Below are 13,926 nucleotides of genomic sequence, written 5' to 3' on the forward strand. Positions count from 1 at the left end.
CTTGATGGGTTTTGCAAAGTTCAATTCAGTTCAGTTTAAAGGCATGAATCGCTATTTTTGTTAAAGTTACAGAAACTCCTGCAAATTCCTGCACTGGAAAGCTGTTGAGAAAGGGGACTCAGGGCAGCGCTTGACCATCCGATATGCAGTTATGTTGGCGTCTACTGGCACTTTTAATGGCACTTATTGCTTAATGGCTTCCATGAGATCCTCAGTTGTCTCTATTGTAATTTGAACTCTGGGGTATAACTACCATATAGACTGTATGTAGAGGAGGATCATTTATAATGTGCTACTGTCTTACACACAGAATAGATGTCGGTGATGCAATAATATTGTCAGAGCATGAAATATCAGTAGAGGCTAATCAATTAGTGGGTCCCTTGATGTTTAAATTGCCCACAGTTCGTGTGAGCTTAAATGTCAATGACTAGTTGGTGAGGGAGATTTATTTAAAATAAAAGCCATTGAGCGGATGTAGATGAAACCTTTTCTCTAGTGTTGAGTCATTCCCCACTTTGTTGGACCCTCAATGGCCTGGCCTTTCTAGTCTCCCTTGAGGGTTCGTCCTATTGTTGTGTTTTCAGCCGTCCACGATGATCTCTCTTCTCACCCCCATAAGCGATTCAGTGTTGGCTCCGCGATCCTATTGGTGCTCCACTTTCTCATGAAAAGGGTTTCCATGGAAACCAAAAAATAATGCAGACCCTCAACACTGTTACTCTCCATCGGCTAATAGCTCTCTAAACAGCAGCTTTTGAGAGACTACCTCTGCAACAGGCTTCAGGCTAAAATTTGACCAGCCTGCTGCTTAGTAGTACTACATTTCATACATGACAATGACAATGACAATGACCTATCTGCTGCATTTGTAATAGACTGAAATAAAATGAAAAGGGATTACAGGATTGTATCACTTTGAAATATGTTTGCTAAGCCATATGGTGGAGAATACGACTTTAAACAAGCTGTGTATTCTGTGGCTCTGTGTGCATGTGTAGCCACAGTAGAAAGGCTATTGATTCCCTGAGCATGTACTTTGTACTTCTGAGTTCAAGGCTTTGTGATAAGGGAGCGCATTATTTCTCCCCAATTCTCAGATTTGTCTGTGTCTTCACTCAGGCTTTTATTGCCTTTTCCAGATGCAATCAGAGCTCTGTGTTCTGTATGGGAGAAGGTGCATGGCTACCATTGTCCATTGGACTCTGTGTCCTGGTGAATCTGATGTGTGCTGGCAGTATGGTGTGTTGGCGGGATGATGTGGCTGGCTCTATCATCCTGAATCCTCCTGGGATATTCTTTCTCCCCAGCCCCAGTCAGAATAAAAATACCCTGCCTGTATTTCACCATCTAATGTGGCAAGAGCTGCATGCTGTTCATGCCTCTGTCGGCAGCTCTCACCATATTTGATGCTATAGTTGTCAGTGCCAGTGCTTTGAAACCTGCTCCAAACTATTGTCAGTCAAAACTGCACTGCTGACTATTTTTGCACATTGAGGATGGAATACCAGCAGTTTAATTGGCTCGAGTTGCTATATCATTATTTTCAGCTGGGAGACACTTGTGGCAAAGCAGTTTAGAAACAGGAAAAAGTTTAAAGCATTTATGCTCATTAGATTGGTTTGAGATGCAACACTGACAATGCCAGCAATGTCTGGTAAGAAAGCAAAGGTATTCTGTTTTCAGCGAATAGTTTATGGGTTCAGATGCTCGCCAACGCCACATCAGAAGCTGTATGAGGAAACTGGTATGTTGGAATTTCTAATGATAAAGGATAATTAACTGAGTGAGGAGATGCACATATTTTAATACCTCAAGGCAAATCTGAAGTTTTTGCTTGGCCACAGCACAGTCATGCACTGTTGCTGTTAAAGGCAGTACGTTTTTATTCTGCCCTTGTTAATATTGCCTTCCAGCTGAGAAGTGAAATATTCACACAGTTAAAACACTGCTGCAGTCTTAGATTAGCTCACTGTTGGGAGTGGGTGCTTCATACATAATAAATGCAAATTCAGTCATTTTTAGTGTCCTGGAATTTTATTTTTAATGCTTTTCAAGCATGTTGTCTTATTCTGCTTAAATGAATTACACATACCAAGACAAATGTGCCACTGTTCGTTTTCCATGCTGGTGTATTCATCACATTAGCTCAGTCCTGACCTCTGTTTCTTCCCTATTCAACAGCCCATGAAAACAGGAGAGGGGAGAAAACCAAGAGACATCAACTTCACCTGAACAAAGACCAGGCCCAAACGGATACACATGGTATGGTAGTATTTTATCTACAAATGAATCACACATGTTTTTTTTTTTTTTAAGAAAACTTTTATCTTTAGTATATATTCCTGTGTGAGCAATATTTCTGCCCTTAGCGTTCCCTCAGCATCTGTAATGTGGGGGTGTTGTCATGAATGATTTCCACCAAATGCAAAAGTGATTCCACTCTGGCAGACGTGTTAAATCAGCAAGAGAACAGCAGAAAGAGCTTGTTGACAGACTCTTTTCAGTAAGATGCTGACAGCAGAGTACAGAGCCATTGTTACCGTCAACAGGCGGCACAGTGCCGGTGAGAGCCGGTATGAGAGGCTGGTCCTGCGAAACGAGCAGACAAATGCTTTTGTCCTTTTACCATCACAACAGACCAGCACTGGTCTTTGTTAGCATCTTATTTGCATTGGCGTTTGTAATATTAGTATTCCAGGCACGGCTGAGCAGCAGACATGTATAGATTGAAAGGTTAAAGGTGAAGTTGGACCCAGACACATCAGCTGTAATCAGTCATAGCTCATAATCATAAAAGCAGCTAACCAGGTAAATAAATGGTGTGCAATGTATGTGCACATGTAAGGTTAAAACCAGATTCTCAAGCTATTTTCAATATTCTAAACATTATGTATAAGAATAACTCTTACTAACTACGATGGGATCTTATTTTATGAGTTTTTAGACATCATAAATGCTTCTGTTTCACAAAATTACAATTACAAGGTAGAATAAAAGAATCAGGAATTTCAAACCATGTTCATAGAACCAAACCAACAGTGTGGAAATGTCTTTGAATGAAGTTGTAGTTTTAAGTTGGGTCTCCAATATGTGAGAATACCTCTTTCATCAGCGGCTCCCACAAAAGCAGACATTCACAGGCTTTTTTTCCTTGAGGCTTTGTTTTGATCTGTTTGTTTGCTTGTATGTTTGTGATGTTTTTGAATCCCTGACCTCTAAGATAAATGTGGATACACTACTGCTTTTACTGTTTTGGTTTTTCAATTTGTTGAACTTTAGCTGAGTGTGAGATGGTTCACAAGCCATCAGTATGTGGTAAAACAGCTTTTTGGGCTTGAACACAGGGGAAGTAGCCGTATTTAAACTAACATATGGCCTTGCAACAGGGTGTGAGTGATTGCTCATTAGACAAATGGCTGGCCAAGCTGTCCTCCTGTCGTAAAGTGCCCGCTCTGTTCCCCTTTGTTCTTTAACAGGAACTAGTGCTAAGTGGAGATGCCAAACACTGCTCCGCAGACAAAGGCCACTCTCACCCCATATCCGGGTTGCCGTGGAGACCAGGGTCCTTAGTGGAGGGTTGGAAAGGCTCCAACATGTGCTAAAAACACCCCCAAAGGATTTCACAAAACTGTGTATTTGAGGCAAAAGAAAGTCGCAGTTCTGTTTATTTGGTTCTGTTTTTGGTCAGGCTTTAGTGATGTGTAAACATTTGCATGATTGAGTTGGTGTGTATTTTGTTGTTCCTGTGCATGTTGATACTCCTAATTGTGCTTTTGTGTTTAGTCCCCTGAGGCTGAAAGTGTTGTCTTTCCTTAAATCTCCCATTGTTTACTTCTGTTTACTCCCCATCTGTGATGGAAAATCCGTGTGTGCAGATATTTGACAAAGAAAACAACCTCAGCTTGAATATGATTTAAAATTTTATATGGAGCGAACTCACAGACACACTGGTGAAAGTAGACTTGGTGAGATTATTGATTGGACCTTTCAAACTTTTTGTCAAGCAAAGAGCTGCTATTGATTCCCCTCCTCATGACTCTGACATAAAAAGGATATTGGTTTATATTGTAGGAACCTGCAGAAAAGAAAGAAAGCAGAAGTCTGAGTGCAGGGAAATAATTCTCCCCGTTGTCGTCAAAGTAATTACTGAGCATTTAGTTCTGAATTGAGTTATAACTCATTTTTGTGGAAAGCCCCAACGGCAATGTGTCATCCTCCAGTGCACCCTGTGGGAAAAGCCTGAGCTAAGTCCTAACAGGCAGTGGTGAAGAATGTTTATGTGTTCATTGTGTGCCGCTTCCACATGCCCTCACTGCCAGACAACCAGCCGTGTAAGAGCTAGAACACCAGGTGATCAATTTGTCATTGACCTGGTGCCTGAGCTTTGTATTGATCCAGAGCTGCGCAGCCAGTTTGTATCTTTCCTCAGCTAGATAAAGGTGCTGACGCAATTAAGTGAGAGTCTTTGCTTTGACACAAACACACACACACACTAGTGTTCAATATAAGTCAAAAATCTGCTCATTTCAATCACGTCCGCTGCTCAGGTTAACCAAGAAGCTACCGATGCCCTTCTCCCTTCCAATTATTCTTATCTAAGGAGCTGGAGAATCGATTTTACTGCAGGAGTATGAGTAACTGTTAGTACTGAACCAACAGCTGGATGTGTGCCCAGTTGGCATGTCAAGAATGTGGCCTGCAGCACTGTTGACAGCACATGGTCAGTATGTTTGTGACTGTGCATTTGTTCATTCTGGGAGTCTTCTCCAGTTAATCAGCCTGTTGTTCAAGAGTGTGTCAGCTGCCTGGTCAGAGGACTTCTACCCTTAGGGGAATCCCACAATCTCATTTACTAACTCAATGGGTCAGGAGGGTGCCACTCACAGGCTTATTAGAACTGCTTTAGATTCAAGGCACGTATTGGAACAATAGACTAAAATGATAAACGGCTATAAAAGGCGTAGTGAATTAATTCATCAGAGATCACCTGCTTTTTGTGATGGACTAGCTATGCCTATAATGTGCAGATGCTGAGAATATTCACCAATCCTATGTGTGGACAGTGAAAACTCATTAACTGAGTGTAGAGTATTTGTACTGTGTGTCTCCACCTGAGCAACTAACCATCATTAGGATCTTTGGAGCAAGCCTGCCAGTTTCCCAAACTTCTTAACCCAGCAGAGTATGCTGTGCTCTGTGTGAGCTACACCCACACACACACCCACTGTGAGCTGGGTTGCCTTTGAGCTACTTTTGTACACTTTCTCTCTGTGGTTTTTTTCCCTGTTGTCTGCAAACTGTATGCCCTCTAAAGCAACATACAGAGCTATAACTGCTTAGCATTCAGTACACTTCAAAGCTCCTCCGTGTGACAGCACAGCCCAGGGCTCATTCTCTCCTAATTGGAGGTTCATTAAGGGACATGGTGTGCCTCAGGGGAGGCCTGCTCACTGCCAGAGGAGCCTATCTTTATTCGGATATTGGGGTGTTTACTTGCTGCTGCTGATTTTGGAAGTCATGGAGAAATTTGAAAATGGGATTTTAATTGAGATAAAGGGTTATATGGCGTGTGTGGTCCCTTAGTGTCATTGTCAGAAGGTATTAGCATACTCTAGAGGGAGCTTCAGAGTGGCATACAGTAGATGGAAAAAACACACCTGCTCCAGCTGCATTAGGGATCCAGAGGATGATTTGCTTTGTCCCGAGGGTTCAATTATAGGTGAGCATTTAGGGGGTCAATGACATTTAAAGGGGTCAAGTTCCAACCCTTATAATCTCAACAGGGTTTCAGTAGTAATGATTATTTGTTATGCAAGCTCACACTCAGGATGAAGTCAATTGGCTGGCTACTGGGAGAATGGAGGTCTGTGACGACTTGGCAAGGAGCAGACACAGTGTCCTTGCCGTGGTGATCCATTTGTCCAGGGCGGTGGATAGTGGAGCAGGGGAATGTAGACTCACTTCATTAATTTTACTGAAAGTGTCAACTTCAAGGAGAACCACCCAAGGGTGTGCTATTTATATATGGCGCACTCTCAGTGTTGGTCTATGTCTTCCTTATCTTTTAATTACAGTGAGCTGACATGACCATGATGGTTGATTGTGTAGATGCCAAACAGACCTCTGGTTTTTGAGTTAAGCATGAAAAAGGGCCCTTAGCAGTGTTAAAGAATTTTTTATACTCATACTGAGAAGAATGTAGGCTAGATGGGTTTGCCCTCATTACAGAGCACTGGCTTCTGTTGGTACTCTGGAGTTGATCTGGGATCAGTTCTCGTTAATTCGCAATCAAACTCAACGAAGCCCAAGCTGCCTGTGGAACAGTCTTTGCTAACAATGGGATCTTAGCACCATGTGGCATTACACTATGCCAGTAAGAGAAGATGCTGCACATACACAGACAGAGTTGGTGTTTACTGGGTACCTCAGGGCAAAGACTGGCACTTAGAGTGTCAGATTGAGGACATGCAGTATATCCTGATAGAAAATGCATATAATGATAGCAGTGCAGCCTTCCTTGCTGATATGTCTGTCATTGTTTGTTTATAATTGGTGCATTATTGCTAGTCTACACAAACACAAGCACATGTCTTATTTTGACAGATTAGCTAGCTTAGCAAAGCAGAACACCTGAGGAGGATCTGCTTTTAATCTGACTGTAATTTGTTTATGTTGCTGGGATGCTGCAGGTGGTGGTTTGGGTTCAACTTGTGTGCATAATACACCCTGCAGAATATTCAGAGAGACTTAATGGTCTGATCTCTATGGCTGGACTATAATCAATGAGGCCTCTGAGATCTCACAGGAATCATGGGAAAGATCAGTTTGTTTACTCTGCATTTTCTCTGGGGTCCCTGTGGCAGTTTGATTTATGCTATGCTTGTTTGCACCACAGGCTTGCTACTTCGAGCCCAGCAAGGCCCAGATATAGTCCACTTCATTCTTAAGCATCCAATGCATTTTAATGCATAAAAAGAAAATTGGCTTCAGATCTGACAGTTAGTTTGACCCTGAGATGGGAGTGAAGAGCAGAAGGGTGAAGCTGGAAGAGAAATCAGACATTTTGTTTGGAGAATGAGATGTGAGCTGAGCCCAGAGAGTTTTTCCAGCCGACCCATTCCTCCCCATCCTCCCCCTCTTCGTTCAACCTCTTCATCCCCTGCTCCGTTAAATACAGTTTGCACTCTTCACAGGAGTCCAAGACTCAAAATGAAGAGCAGGAGGGTGAGAAAAGATCAATTCTGGTGCTTTTCTGTAAGATTGTAATGAATACAAATCTCAGTAGGACCTCCTGTGCCTTCATTAGGCCTTTCAGTGGTGCTTAGGAAAGGGAAGGGTTAATTAAAATCCACCTTAGGCAATGAGGCTGCTCTCAGAGTACCATTAAGAAGGTGATCAATACTTAAGCATATTGTTATGATTTACAGGAGGTGTTTAACCATAGCTTTAAATCAATTTCTTTGGGTCAGGGTAGGAACAGAGAAGAAAAAATAATAAGCCCTCAGGCTGGAGAGGGGAGGAAATGCTCTCATTCTGTTAACTGGCTCCCACAGCAGACAAAGACTTACATCTTTAGTGTCGTTCATTTTTATCACAGCAGCTTATACAAATGTACAATGAGGCAAGAACTCTCTGGAGCTCCCAGCACACTAAAATTCAGAGCAAAATAAACAATTCAAAAAATTTGCCATCATACGAAAATGAAATACAGAAATCTGAAGTTAGGGTTTATTTCACCTGATAACATGTATTTCTGAGTTGACTGTGTGTAGTTGAGGTGAAAGGGTCAAGGCTAAATCCCATTTGAGTGACAGCAGAACCCCTTTAAAGACAGACAGGAATCAAAGCTGGCGTCAATCAGGCTTCGACGCTTCCTCAGAGGAGCAGAGAGTTCACCCAGAGAAGTCCTCTAACGGCACATCAAGCTGTGGAAAGACTGCTTAAAGATTATGAGATTTCTGGTGGATAAGCCATGAAGTGTAGACAAAAGAAGGAATTTTTACTTTTTGTTTTAATTTGAATGTGATGGTGTGTTGTTGCCTAGTTGTGTAAAACTATTTAAACTTCCTCAAAAAAAATATATTTTAATCCACTTGTTACCCAGCCTCAATCCTGGCTATCACTATGAGAGAGCAAATTAATAATAAGAACTACAAAGCAGAGAGTGCCAGTTCATTTCTGGCAAATAATTAATTTTTCTTCTTTCCCCGAGACTGCAATTATAGCTGCCCCACAGACTGTATCCACTTTGGTTTTTTTGGGGTTTTTTTAGAATATATAGACATGGCTCCTTAGACAATTCCTAGTATTCATGAGGGGAAAATCTAGTTCATTTGCAGGTTAGTTAAACAAACAATTCATTAGAGACTTTGTGGTATATCAGGTACATATAGGTGTACCTGGTCATGGATACCGAGACATTCATTTTATCTCCTAATGCAAGGGTTTGGTTCTTCATTAACCAGGAGTGCTTCCAGGATGGGCTTTCATTGGGGAAAGTGTGTCTGTGTCAGATAAAGGGTTGGCTGATGGGAGCAGAGGGCTCCTGCCTCTCATTACATTAAGACGAAGAAGCTCCACAGTAAAGGCCACACGTTGTCAGCTAATGCACACTGAGCCCTTTTCAGGACTCATATTCTTCAATGCTCTGAGATGGACAGCCCCTAGAGTCACACTGAACCCAAAGACCCCATCAGTCCAGAGACAGAAAGTACTGATGGGGAATCAGGCCAGCTGATTGTGAAAGCTCATTTTAAAATACATAAGTTGTCAGAGTGTGTGGTAAGATTAGTTTTATCGGGTTGGGTTGACATTGTGTAGTTGAGCCTTGCAGTTATTTAGGGTTTGCTGAGAAATCATACCTAGTACAGTGCGCCTTAGGAGCTAATACAAGGATTTTCTGCTGAGATTGGACCAAATAAACAGACAGGGCTGTGTGTATTGTATGTTTGACTGGCAGAACTCATTAAAAATGTGAGCAGGTTTTTGCAGAGTATTATTTTCTTGGCAGTTTGCCTATCCAGTGTGCACAGGTATGGGAATACTGTGGACAGTATAAAGTGGCACATTTCATGTCTTGTTTATGTTGTGTTTGATTTTTATGTTTTTTCTCAGGGGCAAGGAGAGGCTTCAGCACGAGGGACAACCATGGAGGGGGACTGTCTCAGCTGCATCAAGTACCTCATGTTTGTCTTCAATTTCCTCATCTTTGTAAGTATTTTTGATATCTCTCTCTCTCTCAAGGACACTAAATCGAGCTATTTCTGAAGTTAGTGTCAATCTAACAATTTAAGATGGGCTGCTGGCTGCCCCGAATGACTAATGGAGCCACATTTGCATTGCATTAGATAGAGGCAATCATGATTCTATCAAATTCTCCTTTGATTAGATTTTAGTGTGCTGACATGCATCTGAGGCACACTGTGCCATGTGGACTTTGTGACTGGCACCTGAGTTTATTAGTCTTGATCAGACAATCAAGGATAATCCTGTTAGTCTGAGTCTGTAAAGGGGTGGGGTGGAGGATGTGGAGGGTCAGAATAAGAAGATTTGTTTCCTGTTGTCCTGCTTTATTAAGTGCAACCAAACTGTTCAGAGACTCTACTCACATGTTGTTGTTCAAGGCTGGATTAATAATGTAAGCAGCAAAGCAAAAAATGAACTAGGCTGTTAGCATCAGTAATAACCATTTGTTTATTATTTTTGCTGCTGCTTATTGGTGTCTTTCCATGACCATCTCTCATCTAATGTTTTTCAAACCCAATGAGCTTTTAAAATGGCTACTGCCTCACCTCATATAACAACCTCTGGCACGGAGGCAGATGTGTTCATTTGCAGAAGACCAGGTGTCTCCCAGTGACAGGAAAAAGGAGATTGTAGTGGAAGTGTTTGAGGCTCAGATCTCTTCCCCCACCTCAGTACCTTCTTTTCTTAATCACATGAGTCACCCCAGAGTAACTGCAGATAGGGCTTTAGTGAAAAAGAGGATGGGAGAGGATGGAAGCTACAGTGCTGTGCATTTCTTTGCCAGGGTGGGGGTTTAGTTGAAGCAGGGAAGATATCTCTATCCAAACTCCCTCCATTATGGTTCTGTAGATACCCTGAGTTTTATCTCTCCCTCAACCCTCATCCCAGCCTTTCAGAGATTTGCATTACCAGCATGCTGTCCTGTAAAAAAAGCACAAATTTATTTTCCATTATATGACATCTAGTTGAAAGTTTCTTGTGCTGCTGAGCACACCGAACTATCCTGAGTTCCCATTAATTTTTAATATGCAGCTAGTTTCTGTTTTGTCTAACTAGTGTCTTCTTTCCCTTTTACTTCATCAGTTAGGAGGCTCTTTCCTCCTGGGAGTGGGAGTATGGGTACTTGTGGACCCCACAGGGTTCAGGGAAATTGTAGCAGCCAATCCGCTGCTATTCACCGGTGTCTACATCATCCTGGGCATGGGAGGCATGCTCTTCCTTCTGGGCTTCCTTGGCTGCTGTGGAGCTATCCGTGAAAACAAGTGTCTGCTTCTCTTTGTGAGTCTGCTGACAAATTTAAAATGTAGTTCTGTTACTAATCTTGTTTGTATGCATGTGTGTTGATTACTGTGTCACTTTTTGGCCTGTCATACTTAAAACAGAAAGTCCAAAGAGCAAAATGTCCTTTTATTTTCCTTCATGCCTCAAGCCTCATGCATAGTTAATGCTGAGTGAAGTGGGCACAGCCAGAATAAGAATTTCAGTGACTGATGTGTAGGCCTACTTTTACTGAAACACATCCACCGTGTCCTACTCTCTTTCACTCTTTGCCTTTTCCTTTGTTTTATTGCAGTTCTTCATGCTCATCCTCCTCATCTTCTTAGCAGAGCTGGCTGCTGCCATCCTGGCCTTCATATTCCGGGACCATGTAAGTTTCCCTTATATTTACTCCACCTTTGATGGCTGGTGTTGAGTAGAGCTGGGTACCGAAGTCATACCGAAATGTGTCCTTAGCCCTGACCATCAAAGTGCCAAAAGTTGACATATTTCACACAGTCCTCCATTAAAAATGCACCAAGCTCTTGTGTCCAGTGATGTTCTTTGATTGACTCTGTGGTGTCACTAACATGCTTTATCTTACTGTTGCTTTAGCTGACCAGACAGTACTTCACCAAGGAGCTGAAGAGGCGGTATCAGGGCTATAACAACACTGACGTCTTCACTTCTACATGGAATGCCATCATGACTACAGTAAGGCCACGGCACATATGGCAAAAAGCTCACATATCGTAGCTTTTACCAACTCATAGCTTCTACTAGCAGTCTGTGGAAATGGAAAGATTTACGGCTGATGTCAGGGGGCTACATTTTATAGATAAAATCCTAGACATTTAAGTCAATATTCATGCCTGATTGGTTCACACAGTGAACCACAGGCCATTGCAGAAATAGGACTCATTAATAAGGTCTTCTCCTATTCTCTTCTTTCCTCCCTTCAGTTTGACTGCTGTGGAGTAAACAGCCCAGAGGACTTTAAGGAAAGCCTGTTCCAGCGGCTCAACCAAAATCATATGGTGCCAGAAGCCTGCTGCCACACTGCCAGTCGTACCGTAGATGTGAGCTCTAACAGCCAGGAGCAGTGCTTATCAGGCAATATGTTGTACCGCAATAACAAGGTAACGTCTGACATCTACTGTGTCCAAACTCACTCCCTTCTTCCAACCACCTCCAAGCCTAATTAGAGCAGGAGATGGTTGAAGGGTGACATCCAGGCACTAGCTGACTCCTCTATGGCTGATAGGTAATGCTTTTCCATGTTTTGAGTGTCATGAGAGACCATATACACCATATGTACACATGTGAGCATAAGTGTGTATGTGTTTGTATTTGTGTGTGTATATATAGGTAAAGTAAAATGCATATACATGTGGAAAAACTGGAGCATAAGCATAAAAAAAATGTAATTGCTTCATAATTATACACGTCCACCCACATCCATAATTCATATATGTGTAAAGAAAATCTTGCACTGAAATGTAATTACAGTGAAACTGATAGGAGAAGATTTTTACTGCACTCTCCACCTGTTGTTTTTCAAGCTTTTAGAACAATGCAAGATATGCTTGTCTCTCTGTTCATTCACACAAAGAACCCTCATTAAAAGGCTGTGAGGCTCGAGTCCCTGCTTCCATTCTTTCAGCCAGGCCTTTGTTCAAAGCTGCACTCAATTAAAGCTGTAATGTTACTTTAATTGTCTTGGTAATTGTGCAAGTTTATAGCTTATTGATTCTCTGCTGAGCATTATGTCTTTGTGTGTCTACAGGGCTGTTACTCTGCAGTGGTTGACTACTTTGAACTGTACATCTATGTGGCTGGAGCACTGGCCATTGTGGTGCTGACCATTGAGGTATGAAGGTTTAGTCAAATCATCACATGTGCAGCTTCTTCTTTGTCTCTCCAGTGATGTGGATATTCATTGCAGTAACAGGGAATTGTGCACTAAGCATAGGATATTTTCTTGAATATGTGTAGTATGTTTGAAAACTCTTTGTGTGGCAAGCTCTCCATCTAGTGGTGAGACACATGTGTGTCTGTACTGGGTAGTTCATTTCACCTAAATAATTTCACATCATTACATGTATTATTGATATTTTCAAAGTATCTTTTATGTACTTATCTATTCTTATACAGTACTTGAAATCTAAGATTTCATTACCAGTAAAGCAAGTCGTAACTAATAATATATGTTGCAGAAATCATTAGGGTTTATTTTCGCAATATAAAGTCATTTCATTGATTAAATACAAACAAACACATATATTAACTATACATACATTTATAGCATAGCCACACAGATACAGTATAAGGTAATGAACCCTGTTTTCTGCATTTGGCCACAAGTTCTCTTGACTACACCTATGCCCTACTTATGTTCTCTCTTGACACCTATTCTCTTCTGGCACAAGTCCTTGTTAGAGGTCATCCATGATATAACTGAGGGGCTCATTTTTATCTGGACCAGCTGTTGTTTTATATTTTAGTATAAGATGTAGGCTTTTGTAGTTTGACATGTTTTCTAATTTTTATAAAGACAAACAAATGGTTTCCTTTGTGCTAAAAATGTTTTTTCTTCCTTTCCTCAGCTCTTCGCCATGGTCTTTGCAATGTGTCTCTTCAGGGGAATCCAGTAGAGCTGTTCCATCTCTAATTTTTTTTTTTTTTTTTTTTTAAAGGGAATTCAGGAGATAAAAACAAAATGGACAATTGTTAATTTGTTGATCTCTTTTTTTCTATTGGCAAATAGGTAGAAAAACAAACTCTTGTACTTCACAGCTGGACTTTTGAGGTACTGGGGAACAAAAAACAGACACATAAACCATAGAGAAAGCCGAAGATCAGAGATAAAACTGTAAAAAGATTTGTGTGTAAAATGGAAACTAATTTGTGGACCAGGTCTAGCACTGACTGGGCATAAAAGTGGACCGGGCTTGAGGACCAGGTGAAGCCTGAGCAGAAGGCACTGCACTGACTTTTGGATGAAGAATATTTATATTAAGTAAAGTTGGCTCAACTGTAAAAAAAAAAAAAAGTGTTTTATGTAGACTTTGGCTGTTACCATTTTTCCTTACATACTGTATACTGTAACACACTCCATCCACATGCCTTTTTACAGCCACTCTTCTTTAATGCTGTATTATATATCTGCTCTCTTTGTATGTGTGTGCGTGTGTGTATATACCGAACGCTCTTTTTGAATGTGTATGAGCATGTGAGCTTGTGGCTCTTCATGACCCCTACCAAGCTGGAAAGCCAACTTCTGATACATTTTTCTATTTGTTTGGTGATGTTTATTGCAGTAGTGATTATACTGTTTGTGGTTTTAGGTGGTGAAAAGTATGTGTATGCAATTGTATTAGATTCTTGAACAGTCATTGACATAAATGGCATTCTGAATGA

General features: G+C 41.3%; 1 protein-coding gene across 1 annotated transcript in view; it reads left to right on the forward strand.

The window, feature by feature from the left end:
- The window catches only part of tspan18b (tetraspanin 18b), a 34,334-nt gene extending 20,408 nt beyond the window's left edge, over positions 1–13,926 (forward strand). Inside the window, exons 3-10 of the mRNA XM_026312538.1 lie at positions 2,185–2,265; positions 9,118–9,213; positions 10,333–10,527; positions 10,823–10,897; positions 11,122–11,220; positions 11,469–11,645; positions 12,293–12,376; positions 13,113–13,926. Coding sequence (XP_026168323.1) covers positions 2,263–2,265; positions 9,118–9,213; positions 10,333–10,527; positions 10,823–10,897; positions 11,122–11,220; positions 11,469–11,645; positions 12,293–12,376; positions 13,113–13,160 — 777 coding nt within the window. The 5' untranslated portion in view covers positions 2,185–2,262 and the 3' untranslated portion in view covers positions 13,161–13,926. The remainder of the gene's footprint in view (positions 1–2,184; positions 2,266–9,117; positions 9,214–10,332; positions 10,528–10,822; positions 10,898–11,121; positions 11,221–11,468; positions 11,646–12,292; positions 12,377–13,112) is intronic.

This window comes from Mastacembelus armatus, chromosome 6 (assembly GCF_900324485.2).
Source record: "Mastacembelus armatus chromosome 6, fMasArm1.2, whole genome shotgun sequence".
Lineage (NCBI taxonomy): Eukaryota > Metazoa > Chordata > Actinopteri > Synbranchiformes > Mastacembelidae > Mastacembelus > Mastacembelus armatus.